This window comes from Chanos chanos, chromosome 6 (assembly GCF_902362185.1).
Source record: "Chanos chanos chromosome 6, fChaCha1.1, whole genome shotgun sequence".
Classification (NCBI taxonomy): domain Eukaryota; kingdom Metazoa; phylum Chordata; class Actinopteri; order Gonorynchiformes; family Chanidae; genus Chanos; species Chanos chanos.
Genome location: NC_044500.1, coordinates 39,863,871 through 39,877,057, shown reverse-complemented (window position 1 = coordinate 39,877,057; position 13,187 = coordinate 39,863,871). Strand labels below are relative to the sequence as shown.

At 37.6% G+C, this 13,187-nt stretch overlaps 2 protein-coding genes and 1 gene segment (V, D, J or C); all 3 read left to right on the top strand.

Annotated features, from left to right (window-relative positions):
• The first annotated feature begins 1,706 nt into the window (after positions 1–1,706).
• On the top strand, positions 1,707–3,572 carry LOC115815405 (immunoglobulin lambda-1 light chain-like). Its single transcript, XM_030778363.1, has 4 exons — positions 1,707–1,755; positions 1,939–2,232; positions 2,509–2,535; positions 3,241–3,572. The coding sequence occupies exons 1-4, from the start codon at positions 1,707–1,709 to the stop codon at positions 3,570–3,572; spliced, it is 702 nt and encodes a 233-aa protein (XP_030634223.1).
• A 2,643-nt stretch (positions 3,573–6,215) lies between these two features.
• On the top strand, positions 6,216–8,071 carry LOC115815404 (immunoglobulin lambda-1 light chain-like). Its single transcript, XM_030778362.1, has 4 exons — positions 6,216–6,264; positions 6,448–6,741; positions 7,021–7,047; positions 7,740–8,071. The coding sequence occupies exons 1-4, from the start codon at positions 6,216–6,218 to the stop codon at positions 8,069–8,071; spliced, it is 702 nt and encodes a 233-aa protein (XP_030634222.1).
• A 2,507-nt stretch (positions 8,072–10,578) lies between these two features.
• LOC115815403 (immunoglobulin lambda-1 light chain-like) lies at positions 10,579–12,799 on the top strand. The segment is given in 4 exon segments: positions 10,579–10,627; positions 10,807–11,100; positions 11,953–11,979; positions 12,486–12,799. Coding segments are annotated over 4 exon segments (684 nt in total).
• Positions 12,800–13,187: the final 388 nt, after the last annotated feature.

Genomic DNA, 13,187 nt, shown 5'->3' with positions numbered 1-13,187 from the left:
ATGGGTGAAACAAAAGCAAGTATTTCCTTATGAAATTACTTTTACCATATCTAAATGGATTGATTTTTATCAAAAATATCTTCCTATTTGGGGATTTCTCCTGTGTTCAAAAGGATTTACACTAGACTCACATAAATTAAGGCACTGAGGTTAGAAGATAGCAGTGACTAATCACCTGTGAAAACAATCCTCTATAGCAATGGGTTCTTTGACAGAAAACAGCATGTATCAAAGTTGAAACTTTAAGATGAGACAGTTTAGGTCTGAGGGTGTCCCATGAGATCACATTTACATACTGACACTTCAGCTCTATTTCCTGAACAGCTACTCTTTATGATTCTCTCTCTCTCTCTCTCTCTCTCTCTCTCTCCTTCTTTCTTTCTTATGCATATAATCATACTGTCTTAGTTTCAATATGTAAATGAGTTTGAGACTTAAATGGATTTTTAAGGCTGGCAATGAATCCTCTATAAACAGCATGTAAAGAAATGTTTAATAACTTAAGTTTCAGGACTAATTTGACCCATACACTTCTTTCCATGCCAGAATCATCTCATGTCTGATTATCCCTGAACAAATAACAAACTTTCTCACTGCAGAGAGAAAAAATGTTTATTTTAACAAACCACCTCTTCAAAATATCATGTCTTGAAAATTATTTGGTGCCTCTGTTACAGCCAATGTTTTTGGGGGGATTTCATAAACAGCAGTGAATTATTAGAGGGTCAGCTTGTTATTCTGAAAATGTCCCATGTGATAAAATGCACATGCAGTTTCTGATCCAAGAACAGTTTCCTACAGGAAAAAAACAATTATTGTAAAAAGTTTTGAAAAGAAGCTGCAAAAAGTTTCTTTAAAACACACACACAGATACACAAATATATACAACAATCCTAAATGTACATGAATTTTGAGAACTTTGACTTCAGCAGATCTGCACACATTTTCTGACGATGTTGTGTTATCATTTAAATATTATTTCAGAGCAATACTCTTAGCTTTTTTGCAAGTCTGGTGCCTCATGTCATGCTCCACAGAGTGCAGAGAATGTGACATGGCAGGTGTGCACGGTCTCCTGGGACAGCTGCTCTAAAAATAAAAGAACTGAAAAAAAGATTTTTGAATTTTTTTAAGTAAGCAGAGAAAGGGCATTGCATTCTCCAAAAACAATGAAAAAGTAATTGACTGATAGCTATGTGTTTTATGCGTACTTATACAATAAGTCAAAGAAATATTGATTTGGGAGATAGAAGAGACCTTATGTGAGGCAGTTTGGCTTCAAGAGAAACCTCTTTTTCATTTTGGGGTGACTATGTCGGACTATTTTGTGCACTAAGTTTATCTTAGACTTTACAACTCACAAATGCTTCCTTTCAACTTCAAAACCCACATTAAAAACTGTAACACATTGTTGAATGAAATTAAATCGTTCAGTCTGTCTATCAAACTTCTCTGGGATCAATGTGTATGTGTGTGTGGTTTGTGTGTGTGCTTGTGTGTGTGTGTGTGAGAGAGAGAGAGAGAGAGAGAGAGAGAGAGAGAGAGTGTGTGTGCGCATGTTGAGGCTGTTGTGTGAGGCTGGGTATGGGCTGGGTAAGAGTGTGGTTTTGGGCTGTTCTTTATAAGAAGCTGTGTGTTAGTGTCTCTCCTGCTCTGAAAAGAAGACAAACATTCTTCTCTCATCTCTGATCCTTAAACTGAACATCATGACCCTTTACACTGTCTCTGTCATTGGCCTCATACTCACTCTTCCTGGTAAGGAAACTTACTGATTTTTAGCAAATGGATTGTAAATATATTTACTGGACTTAAATAAAGACAGCTCTACTGTACAAGGTGGCACTATACACAGGAACACTCAAAGATAAACTAATTTAAATGCTACATGCGAACATTTTCTGTGAGCAGTATAAACAGTATGCGTCTCTTTTTAAACAGGTTTGGAAGGTCTTGTTCTGACCCAGGAGAAATTCATGTCTGCGAATGTGGGTCAGAATGTGAAATTTCTCTGCTCTCTGAGCTCTGGCTCTTGGGTTGTAGCATGGTATCAGCAGAAACCTGGAGAGGCTCCAAAGTTTTTACTTGCTGACAGCACAAGAGCAAGTGGTTTGCCCAGTCGATTCACTTATTCTGACTCTGGAAGCCTGGAATATTTACACATTAATGGGATACAAGCTGAAGATGAGGGAGTCTATTACTGTGCTTGTCATGGCTGTGTGGGTTCTGGCCACAGTGCTACAGGCTAATACATGGCCTGTACAAAAACTCTCCTCACATCGTAACAGGATTAAAACCACTTTAACTCTGTCCAGTCACTGACTGATGGATGATGTGATGAGTGTCATGAGTTCAGCTTTGAACTCTGAATGGTTTATGACCATTTTCTCCTGTTTTAACCTCTTAACATCTCCACTCATGAACACTGAGGTGTGGAGATGAAGTAGGAACAGTGGGCTACAGCTCTGAGGTTTTTGTACGGGGATTTTTCACTGTGCTATACTACTGTCTTCGGTGGAGGCACCAAATTGAGCATTGGTGAGTAACGCACATTAAGATTTCAATGTCAAAACCACAGTAATTTCTGAAGACTTTTTACAATATTTTGACACAGCAAAATTCCATGTTGAGAATTTATCAACAGTGTATATGAAATTCAATAAACATGAATATCAGACAGTCAGACAGGAACACAGGTATGTCATTCATTTGAATGAGAAAGTTTAATTTTTATAAAAATAATAACAATTATGATTAGGATTGTGATTAGGACTATTCTTATTATTGTTGTTTTAGTAGTTGTTATTATTATTATTATGCTAATTTAGTTAAAAAACACATCTTTCTGTAATCTTTGCACATTTTTGAGAATTTGGATTATTGAGACATTATTGAGACATATATATATATGTCACGCTTTTGACAGGTACATAAGTAATGTTTGCTTCTTCTCCTGTGCCTTTTCATCTGAATCTTAAACAATGAAATGGTTTTTTTTGTTGTTGTTGTTCTTTTTGTATTGTTTTTTTTCATATTTAAAATAAATACAGCATCTGCCCTATTTCCAGTTCCTTTTTTCATGGCAGAAATTATGGCGCATATTACCAATGACCAGCAAGGTGCTTTTACTTAGTTTTAAAATTCACCTTTCCCTCCAAATCTGTGATCTCTCTCTCTCTCTCCCCCTCTCTCTCTCTCTCTCTGTCTCTCTCTCTCTCTCTCTCTCTCTCTCTCTCTCTCTAGCTCGTTCTCCATCTCCTCCACAGCTGGTTCTGTTGGCTCCGTCTCACTCTGCTCTCTCTGGAGAACAAGCCTCTGTGGTCTGTGTGGCTAAAGACTTCCATCCTGATCAGGTCACTTTCTCCTGGCTGGAGGATGGAAGCGCTATGGCGGATTCAGAGTTCCAGACGGCCGAGTCTCAGCATCAGTCTGACGGAACATTCTCCCAGAGCAGTGTCCTGAAAGTCAGCTCAGAACGCTGGAGATCTGGACACACCTACACCTGTCAACTGAGTCACTCAGCCCTGTCCACCCCACTGAGCAAAAGTGTTGGACAGGGACAGTGCAGCAACTAGAGAGACAGGAGAGAGAAAGTTTTGAAGTTGTATTTCTGTCAGAATACACTTCAAATTCAAACTAAATGTGGAATGAAATAGTCAAACAACTTCAACTTCAATAAATATTAAAGCCAAAGTCTGCTTTGAAGTGCAGCATGCATCAGCCTGTGTTACTATCACTCAATCTATATCAGGCAACAAACATCAGTGGTTTGCAAAGCATTGTCTCTTAAATACTGTATATTGTCAAGTCCTTGTTATTTTGTTGCATGTTTTAATGTTGTTCTTCTTTCAGAAAATCCCTTGTGTTGCATAAGAAAAAGCTAAATGGAACCAATGGGTTTTGCTTCCTTTTGTTTTCTATACTCAATAAAGCATTCACTAAAGGAACAATGTGATGACCGTTTTTATTTATTTAGTTAGTTAGTTAGTTAGTTAGTTAGTTAATGTATGATATCCTTTTTTTGGTATTCTAATCCACCCAGTTTTGTCAAACATTCTAATTTTGCCGTATATTTATTCACTTCCATTTACATTTACATTTAACCAATTAGCAGACACTTTTATCCAGAGCAACTTCAAAGACAGGCAGGATACAAACCAAACATATAAGCCATAAGCAGCTGTCTGTTGCATAAGTGCCGGCACTAAGTTTTTAAACAATGCAAATGTAAGAGTGTGGAAGAAAGGTCAGAAAGTTGACTAAATAGTCCCCATAGAATGAACTAAGTTTAAGTCTAAGTTTACTTTATTTGTCCATACAATGGGAAAATGTGACCTCTGCTTTTGACCCATCCAGGGTAGTGATGAACACGAAAGCACACACACCCGGAGCAGTGGGCAGACGCAGTGCAGCGCCCAGGGGGCGGGCTCAAGGGCAGCTCAGCCGTGCATATGGCGGGAGAGGAAAGCAATGTTCATTCAAGTATTATATAAAACAAGTATTTACTTATGAAAAGATTATTTTTACTACATTGTCAACACACTCTCACAAGGCGTAAAATAAAAGCAAGCATTTACTTTTGAAAAAAAAAAAAATTTACTGCATAATCGACAGACTTTCAGGGCAGGTGTAGTAAAAGCAAGTATTTATTTATAAAAATATTCTATATCTCAATGATTTGATTTAATAAAAATTTGTTCCTAATTGGGAGTTTCTCCTTTATTAAGAATTATTCACACCAGGCTGACATAAAGTATGAGTAAAATAAAGAAAAAAACTTATATCAAAGTTGAAACTTTAAGATGAGACAGTTTAGGTCTGAATGTGTCCCATGAGATCATATTTACATACTGACACTTTAGCTCTGTTTCCTGAACAGCTACTCATTATGATTCTCTCTCTCTCTACTTCTTCTTCCTCTCTCTCTCTCTCTCTCTCTCTCTCTCTCTCTCGCTTTCTCCTTCTTTCTTTCTCCATATTTATCTAATGATACTCTCTTAGTTTCAATAAATAAATGGGTTTGAGACATAAATGGATTTTTAAGGCTGGCAATGAATCCTCCATAAACAGCTTGTAAAGAAATGTTTAATAACTTAAGTTTCAGGACTAATTTGAGCCATATCCTTCTTTCCATGCCAGAATCATCTCATGTCTGATTATCCCTGAACAAATAACAAACTTTCTCACTGCAGAGAGAAAAAATGTTCATTTTAACAAACCACTTCTTCAAAATATCATTTCTTGAAAATGATTTGGTGCCTGTGTTACAGTCAATACTTTTTCAGTGATAAAATGCACATGCAGTTTCTGATCCAAGAACAGTTTCCTACAGGAAAAAAAAAACAATTATTTAAAAAGGTTTGAAAAGAAGCTGCAAAAAGTTTCTTTAAAACACACACCCACATACATAAATATAGACAACAATCCTAAATGTGCATGAATTTTGAGAACTTTGATTTCAGCAGATCTGCACACATTTTCTGACGATGTTGTGTTATCATTTAAGTATTATTTCAGTACTCCAGTACTCTTAGCTTTTTTGCAAGTCTGGTGCCCCATGTCATGCTCCACAGAGTGCAGAGAATGTGACATGGCAGGTGTGCACGGTCTCCTGGGACAGCTGCTCTAAAAATAAAAGAACTGAAAAAAAGATTTTTTGAATTCTTTTAAGTAAGCAGAGAAAGGGCATTGCATTCTCCAAAAACAATGAAAAAGTAATTGACTGATAGTTAAATGTTTCATGTGTACTTGTACAATAGGACAAAGAAATACTGATTTGGATGATAGAAGAGACCTAATGTGAGGTAGTTTGGCTTCAAGTGAAACCTCTGATTTTTTAACTTTGGGGTGACTATGTCAGACTATTTTGTGCACTACGTTTATAATAGACTTCACAAATGTTTCTCTTTCAACTTCAAAACCCACATTAAAAACAGTAAAACTGTAACACATTGTTGAATGAAATTAAATTGTTCAGTCTGTCTATCAAACTTATCAAACTGGGATCAATGTATGTGTGTGTGTATGTGTGTGTGTGTGTGTGTTTGAGAATACATGTGAGTATGTGCGTGTTGAGGCTGTTGTGAGAGGTCGGGTATGGGCTGGGTAAGAGTGTGGTGTTGGGCTGTTCTTTATAAGAAGCAGTGTGTTAGTGTCTCTCCTGCTCTGAAAGGAAGACAAACACTCCTCTCTCATCTCTGATCCTAAAACTGAACATCATGACCCTCTACACGGTTCCTGTCATTGGCCTCATACTCACTCTCCCTGGTAAGGAAATTTACTGATTTTTTGCAAATGGACTGTAAATATACTTACTGGAGTTAAGTAAAGACAGCCCTACTGTACAGGGTGATAGTATACAAAGGAACACTCATAGATAAACTGTATTAAATGCTAAATGCTAACATTTTCTGTGAGCAGCATAAACAGTATGTGTCTCTTTTTAAACAGGTTTGGAAGGTCTTGTTCTGACCCAGGAGAAATTCATGTCTGCGAATGTGGGTCAGAATGTGAAATTTCTCTGCTCTCCTAGTACTAGCTCTTGGAGTATAACATGGTACCAGCAGAAACCTGGAGAGGCTCCAAAGTTTTTACTTAGGGACAGCACAAGAGCAAGTGGTTTGCCCAGTCGATTCACTTATTCTGAATCTGGAAGTCTGGAGTATTTACACATTAATGGGATGCAAGCTGAAGATGAGGGAGTCTATTACTGTGCTTGTCATAACTGTGAGGGCTCTGGCTACACAGTGCTACAGTCTAATACATGGCCTGTACAAAAATTCTCCTCACATCGTAACAGGATTAAAACCACTTTAACTCTGTCCAGTCACTGACTGATGGATGATGTGATGAGTGTCATGAGTTCAGCTTTGATCTCTGTATGATCTATGACCATTTTCTCCTGTTTTAACCTCTTTAACATCTCCACTCATGAACACTGAGGTGTGGAGATGAGGTAGGAGCAGTGGGCTACAGCTCTGAGGTTTTTGTACGGGGATTTTTCACTGTGATACACTGTTGTCTTCGGTGGAGGCACCAAACTGAGTATTGGTGAGTAAAGTACATTAAGATTTCAATGTCAAAACCACAGTAATTTCTGAAGACTTTTTACAGTATTTTGACACAGCAAACTTCCATATTGAGAATTTATCAACAGTGTATATGAAATTCAATAAACATGAATATCAGACAGTCAGACAGGGACACAGGTATGTCATTCATTTGAATGAGAATGTTTAATTTTTCTTATAATAATAATAATTATGATTAGGATTGTGATTATGATTATCATTATCATTTTAGAACTTATTATTATTATCATAATTATTATTATTATTATCATTTTAATTGAGTTAAAAATCACATCTTTCTGTAATCTTTGCACATTTTTGAGAATTTGGACTATTGAGAGATTATTGAGACATATATATATATGTCACACTTTTGATAGGTACATAAGTAATGTTTGCTTCTTCTCTTGTGCCTTTCCATCTGAATCTTAAACAATGAAAAGTTTTTTTTTGTTGTTGTTGTTCTTTTTGTTTTGTTTTTCTCATATTTAAAATAAATACAGCATCTGCCCTATTTCCAGTTCCTTTTTTCATGGCACTAACTATGGTGCATATTACCAATGACCAGCAAGGTGCTTTTACTTAGTTTTAAAATTCACCTTTCCCTCCAAATCTGTGATCTCTCTCGCTCTCCCCCTCTCTCTCTCTCTCTGTCTCGCTCTCTCTCTCTAGCTCGTTCTCCATCTCCTCCACAGCTGGTTCTGTTGGCTCCATCTCACTCTGCTCTCTCTGGAGAACAAGCCTCTGTGGTCTGTCTGGCTAAAGACTTCCACCCTGATCAGGTCACTTTCTCCTGGCTGGAGGATGGCAGCGCTATGGCGGATTCAGAGTTCCAGACGGCCGAGTCTCTACATCAGTCTGATGGAACATTCTCCCAGAGCAGTGTCCTGAAAGTCAGCTCAGAACGCTGGAGATCTGGACACACCTACACCTGTCAACTGAGTCACTCAGCCCTGTCCACCCCACTGAGCAAAAGTGTGGGACAGGGACAATGCAGCAGCTAGAGAGACATGAGAGAGAAAGTTATACAGGTTTATTTCTGTCAGAATACACTTCAAATTCAAACTAAATGTGGAATGTAATAGTCATACAATGCCAACTTCAGTAAATATTAAAGCCAAAGTCTGCTTTGAAGTGTACCATGCATCATCCTGTATTACTATCACTCAATCTATATCAGGCAGCAAACATGGTTTGCAAAGCGTTGTCTCTTAAATACTGTATATTGTCAAGTCCTTGTTATTTTGTTGCATGTCTGAATGTTGCGCTTCTATCAGAAAATCCCTTGCATTGCATAAGAAAAAGCTAAATGGATGTGGGTTTTGCTTCCTTATGTTTTCTATACTCAATAAAGCATTCACTGCAGGAAAAACAGGGTGACACTTTTTATTTATTTATTTAAAATACGATAGTATTTTTGGTATTCTAATTCAGCAAGTGCTTTCAAACACACTAAAACTTGCAGTACACCTATTCATCTACATGTACATTTAAATATTTTGCAAACTCTTTTATCCAAAGCAACTTCCAAGGCAGGCAGGACTAAAATCAAACATATAGTTATAAGGAGCTGTCTCTTGCCACCATTGCCTTTTTAGACCATTTGCAATATCAGATCAGATGCAGATGCAAGAATGTTGAAGGAAGATCAGAAAGCTGACTACAAGTGGCTCAATAGTCCCTATAATATAAACTACTGGCAACAAGTATCACATAAAGTAGTACCAGTCATGGAGGGAAGGAAAACTACATCACAAAAGGAAGTGTACACAGGACAGTATCAGCGTAGATAAGCAACATTTATAAGGAAGTGTCATGAAATATATATCACAGAAAGACGAATATCAGTAACATGGACAGAAACTTCATTTTAACTGTGATCAACCTACTCAAAAGCAAACTACAAAAACTACAGCAAGTATTTACTTATGAAATCAAGTTTTACTACATAGTAAACAGATTTCAGAGTGCGTGAAACAAAAGCAAGTATTTCCTTATGAAAATACTTTTACCGTATGTAAATGGACTGATTTTATCAAAAATATGTTCCTACTTGGAGATTTCTCCTGTGTTCAAAAGGATTTACACTAGACTCACATAAATTAAGGCACTGAGGTTAGAAGATAGCAGTGACTAATCACCTGTGAAAACAATCCTCTATAGCAATGAGTTCTTTGACAGAAAACAGCATGTATCAAAGTTGAAACTTTAAGATGAGACAGTTTAGCTCTGAATGTGTCTCATGAGATCATATTTACATACTGACACTTGTAATATGTAAATGAGTTTGAGACATAAATGGATTTTTAAGGCTGGCAATGAATCCTCTACAAACAGCATGTAAAGAAATGTTTAATAACTTAAGTTTCAGGACTAATTTGACCCATACACTTCTTTCCATGCCAGAATCATCTCATGTCTGATTATCCCTGAACAAATAACAAACTTTCTCACTGCAGAGAGAAAAAATGTTTATTTTAACAAACCACCTCTTCAAAATATCATGTCTTGAAAATTATTTGGTGCCTCTGTTACAGCCAATGTTTTTGGGGGGATTTCATAAACAGCAGTGAATTATTAGAGGGTCAGCTTGTTATTCTGAAAATGTCCCATGTGATAAAATGCACATGCAGTTTCTGATCCAAGAACATCTTCCTACAGAAAAAAAACAATTATTGTAAAAAGTTTTGAAAAGAAGCAGCAAAAAGTTTCTTTAAAACACACACATAGATACACAAATATATACACCAATACTAAATGTACATGAATTTTGAGAACTTTGATCTCAGCAGATCTGCACATATTTTCTCATTTAAATATTATTTCAGAGCAATACTCTTAGCTTTTTTGCCAGTCTGGTGCCTCATGTCATGCTCCACAGAGTGCAGAGAATGTGACATGGCAGGTGTGCATGGTCTCCTGGGACAGCTGCTCTAAAAATAAAAGAACTGAAAAAAAGATTTTTGAATTTTTTTAAGAAAGCAGAAAAAGGGCATTGCATCCTCCAAAAACAATGGAAGAGTAATTGACTGATAGTTAAGTGTTTTATGTGTACTTGTGCAATAGGACAAAGAAATACTGATTTGGATAATAGAGGAGACCTAATGTGAGGTAGTTTGGCTTCAAGTGAAACCTCTGATTTTTTAACTTTGGGGTGACTATGTCGGACTATTTTGTGCACTACGTTTATCATACACTTTACAACTGTTTCCCTTTCAACTTCAAAACCCACATTAAAAACAGTAAAACTGTAACACATTGTTGAATGAAATTAAATTGTTCGGTCTGTCTATCAAACTTCTCTGGGATCATTGTATGTGTGTATGTGTGTGTGTGTTTGTGAATACGTGCGAGTATGTGCGTGTTGAGGCTGTTGTGAGAGGTCGGGTATGGGCTGGGTAAGAGTGTGGTGTTGGGCTGTTCTTTATAAGAAGCTGTGTGTTAGTGTCTCTCCTGATTTGAAAAGAAGACAAACACTCTACTCTCATCTTTGATCCTAAACCTGAACATCATGGCCCTCTACACTGTTCCTGTTATTGGCCTCATACTCACTCTCCCTGGTAAGGACACTTACTGATTTTTTGCAAATGGACTGTAAATATACTTACTGAACTTAAAGACAGCCCTACTGTACAAGGTGGCACTATACACAGGAACACTCAAAGATAAACTGTGTTAAATGCTACATGCTAACATTTTCTTTTAGCCATATGAACAGTATGCGTCTCTCTTTAAACAGGTTTGGAAGGTCTTGTTCTGACCCAGGAGAAATTCATGTCTGCCAACGTGGGTCAGAATGTGAAATTTCTCTGCTCTCTGAGCTCTGGCTCTTGGAGTATAGCATGGAAGCAGCAGGAAACTGGAGAGGCTCCAAAGTTTTTACTTGCTGGCAGCACAAGAGCAAGTGGTTTGCCCAGTCGATTCACTTATTCTGGGTCTGGAAGCCTGGAGTATTTACACATTAATGGGATACAAGCTGAAGATGAGGGAGTCTATTACTGTGCTTGTCATGGCTGTGTGGGTTCTGGCCACAGTGCTACAGTCTACCACTATCAGGGAACTTAGGACACAGTTGCAGACTCGCCAATGAATGAATAGAGATGTTTATTGTGCACAACAGTCTTTCAATACACTTGACAGAAAGCGGACTCCAAAAAACAAGCAGATGTCATACCAAAGAGCAGCCATAGGCAGGTGAACAATCCAAAACAGAAGACAAAGGCAAGTTCCAGGGACAGGCAGAAGGTTCAAAAGCAGGTGTAGGGCAAGGCAGGCAGGCAGAGGAGGCAAAATCCAACAGGCAAAAACAGTAAAAAAAAAAAAAACAGGCAGAGGTCAAACACGGAAGGCAATCAGATAACAGAAGGCTAGTACAACACACTGGGGAAAGCGGTACGAACTGACAAACAAAGGGTAGAACAGGCAGGGTTTAAATAGACAGACTAATTCAACTCCAACGAGATGAGCACAATGACACAATAAGTGAGGGGCGGGGCCAGAGCACATGGAAAACCAAAATAAGCAAAAGCACATGACAAAACCAAAAACAAATGACAGCTAGCACCAGAAATGACCAGCAGGGGCACAACAGAAAACAGTTCATGCAGGAACCCTGACAAATACATGGCCTGTACAAAAACTCTCCTCACATTGTAACAGGATTAAAACCATATTAATTCTGTCCAGTCACTGACTGATGGATGATGTGATGAGTGTCATGAGTTCAGCTGTGATCTCTGTATGGTTTATGACCATTTTCTCCTGTTTTAACCTCTTTAACATCTCCACTCATGAACACTGAGGTGAAGTAGGAGTAAGTAGGAGCAGTGGGCTACAGCTCTGAGGTTTTTGTACGGGGATTTTTCACTGTGCTATACTACTGTCTTCGGTGGAGGCACCAAATTGAGTATTGGTGAGTAAAGTACATTAAGATCATGATTATCAATCTCAACACCACTGTATTTTTGAAGTCTTTTGTCAGTATTTTGACACAGAAAAATTCCATTTTGAGAATAGTTCCATCTTGATAGTGCATATGAAAAACAGTAAACATGAGTATCAGACAGTCAGAAAGGGACACAGGTATTTCTTTTATCTAAATGAGAAAGTTTAATTTGAAGAAGAAGAAGAAGAAGAAGAAGACTAATGTTATTCACTATTCTCATCAGTGGTTTTAGTCAGACCACACATTTTACAATCTAAATTTTCCTTTTAGATATATAAACATCTGTTTATTCAAATAGCAAATAATTATATGTGTAATATTAATTATATATCATATACATACACAGACATATATATATGACATTTTTGACTGGTACATAAGTATAATGTTTACTTCTCTTATGTCCTTCAGCAATCTCTCTCTCTCTCTCTCTCTCTCTCTCTCTCTCCCCCTCTCTCTCTCTCTCTCTCTAGCTCGTTCTCCATCTCCTCCACAGCTGGTTCTGTTGGCTCCGTCTCACTCTGCTCTCTCTGGAGAACAAGTCTCTGTGGTCTGTCTGGCTAAAGACTTCCACCCTGATCAGGTCACTTTCTCCTGGCTGGAGGATGGAAGCGCCGTGGCGGATTCAGAGTTCCAGACTCTGCATCAGTCTGACGGAACATTCTCCCAGAGCAGCGTCCTGAAAGTCAGCTCAGAACGCTGGAGATCTGGACACACCTACACCTGTCAACTGAGTCACTCAGCCCTGTCCACCCCACTGAGCAAAAGTGTGGGACAGGGACAGTGAAACAACTAGAGAGACAGGAGAGAGAAAGTTTTGGAGTTGTTCAGTTGTTCAGTTCTGTATTCATAATAAAACATTTTCTCAGTTTCAACTTCAGCAAACATGAAAAAAGAAATGAAAGATATAACCTGATAATCTGTGCTAATATCATGTTATTAATATTTAATGGGCAACAAACAGCAATAGTTTACAAATCTTCTCTTCTGAAATATTTAGACTGCCAAGTTCTTGTTTTTGGTAATGTTTGTGCATCTTGTTTTTTCTCTCAAAAATTCTCTCATGCTTCATTAGAAATGGCTAACTGTACAATTTCTTAATACAATAAAGCATCTACTAAAAGGAGAAAATGGAGAATTTTATTTATTTGTTTCTTTCTTTCCTTAAATATGAG

Bases quoted from the DNA above. Each gene is read 5' to 3' on its own strand.
- LOC115815405 (XM_030778363.1), top strand. From the start codon at position 1,707: ATGACCCTTTACACTGTCTCTGTCATTGGCCTCATACTCACTCTTCCT. The intron at 2,233-2,508 runs GTGCTACAGGCT...ATACTACTGTCT, and splicing joins CTGTGTGGGTTCTGGCCACA to TCGGTGGAGGCACCAAATTG. The intron at 2,536-3,240 runs GTGAGTAACGCA...CTCTCTCTCTAG, and splicing joins AGGCACCAAATTGAGCATTG to CTCGTTCTCCATCTCCTCCA.
- LOC115815404 (XM_030778362.1), top strand. From the start codon at position 6,216: ATGACCCTCTACACGGTTCCTGTCATTGGCCTCATACTCACTCTCCCT. The intron at 6,265-6,447 runs GTAAGGAAATTT...CTTTTTAAACAG, and splicing joins CCTCATACTCACTCTCCCTG to GTTTGGAAGGTCTTGTTCTG. The intron at 6,742-7,020 runs CAGTGCTACAGT...ACACTGTTGTCT, and splicing joins CTGTGAGGGCTCTGGCTACA to TCGGTGGAGGCACCAAACTG.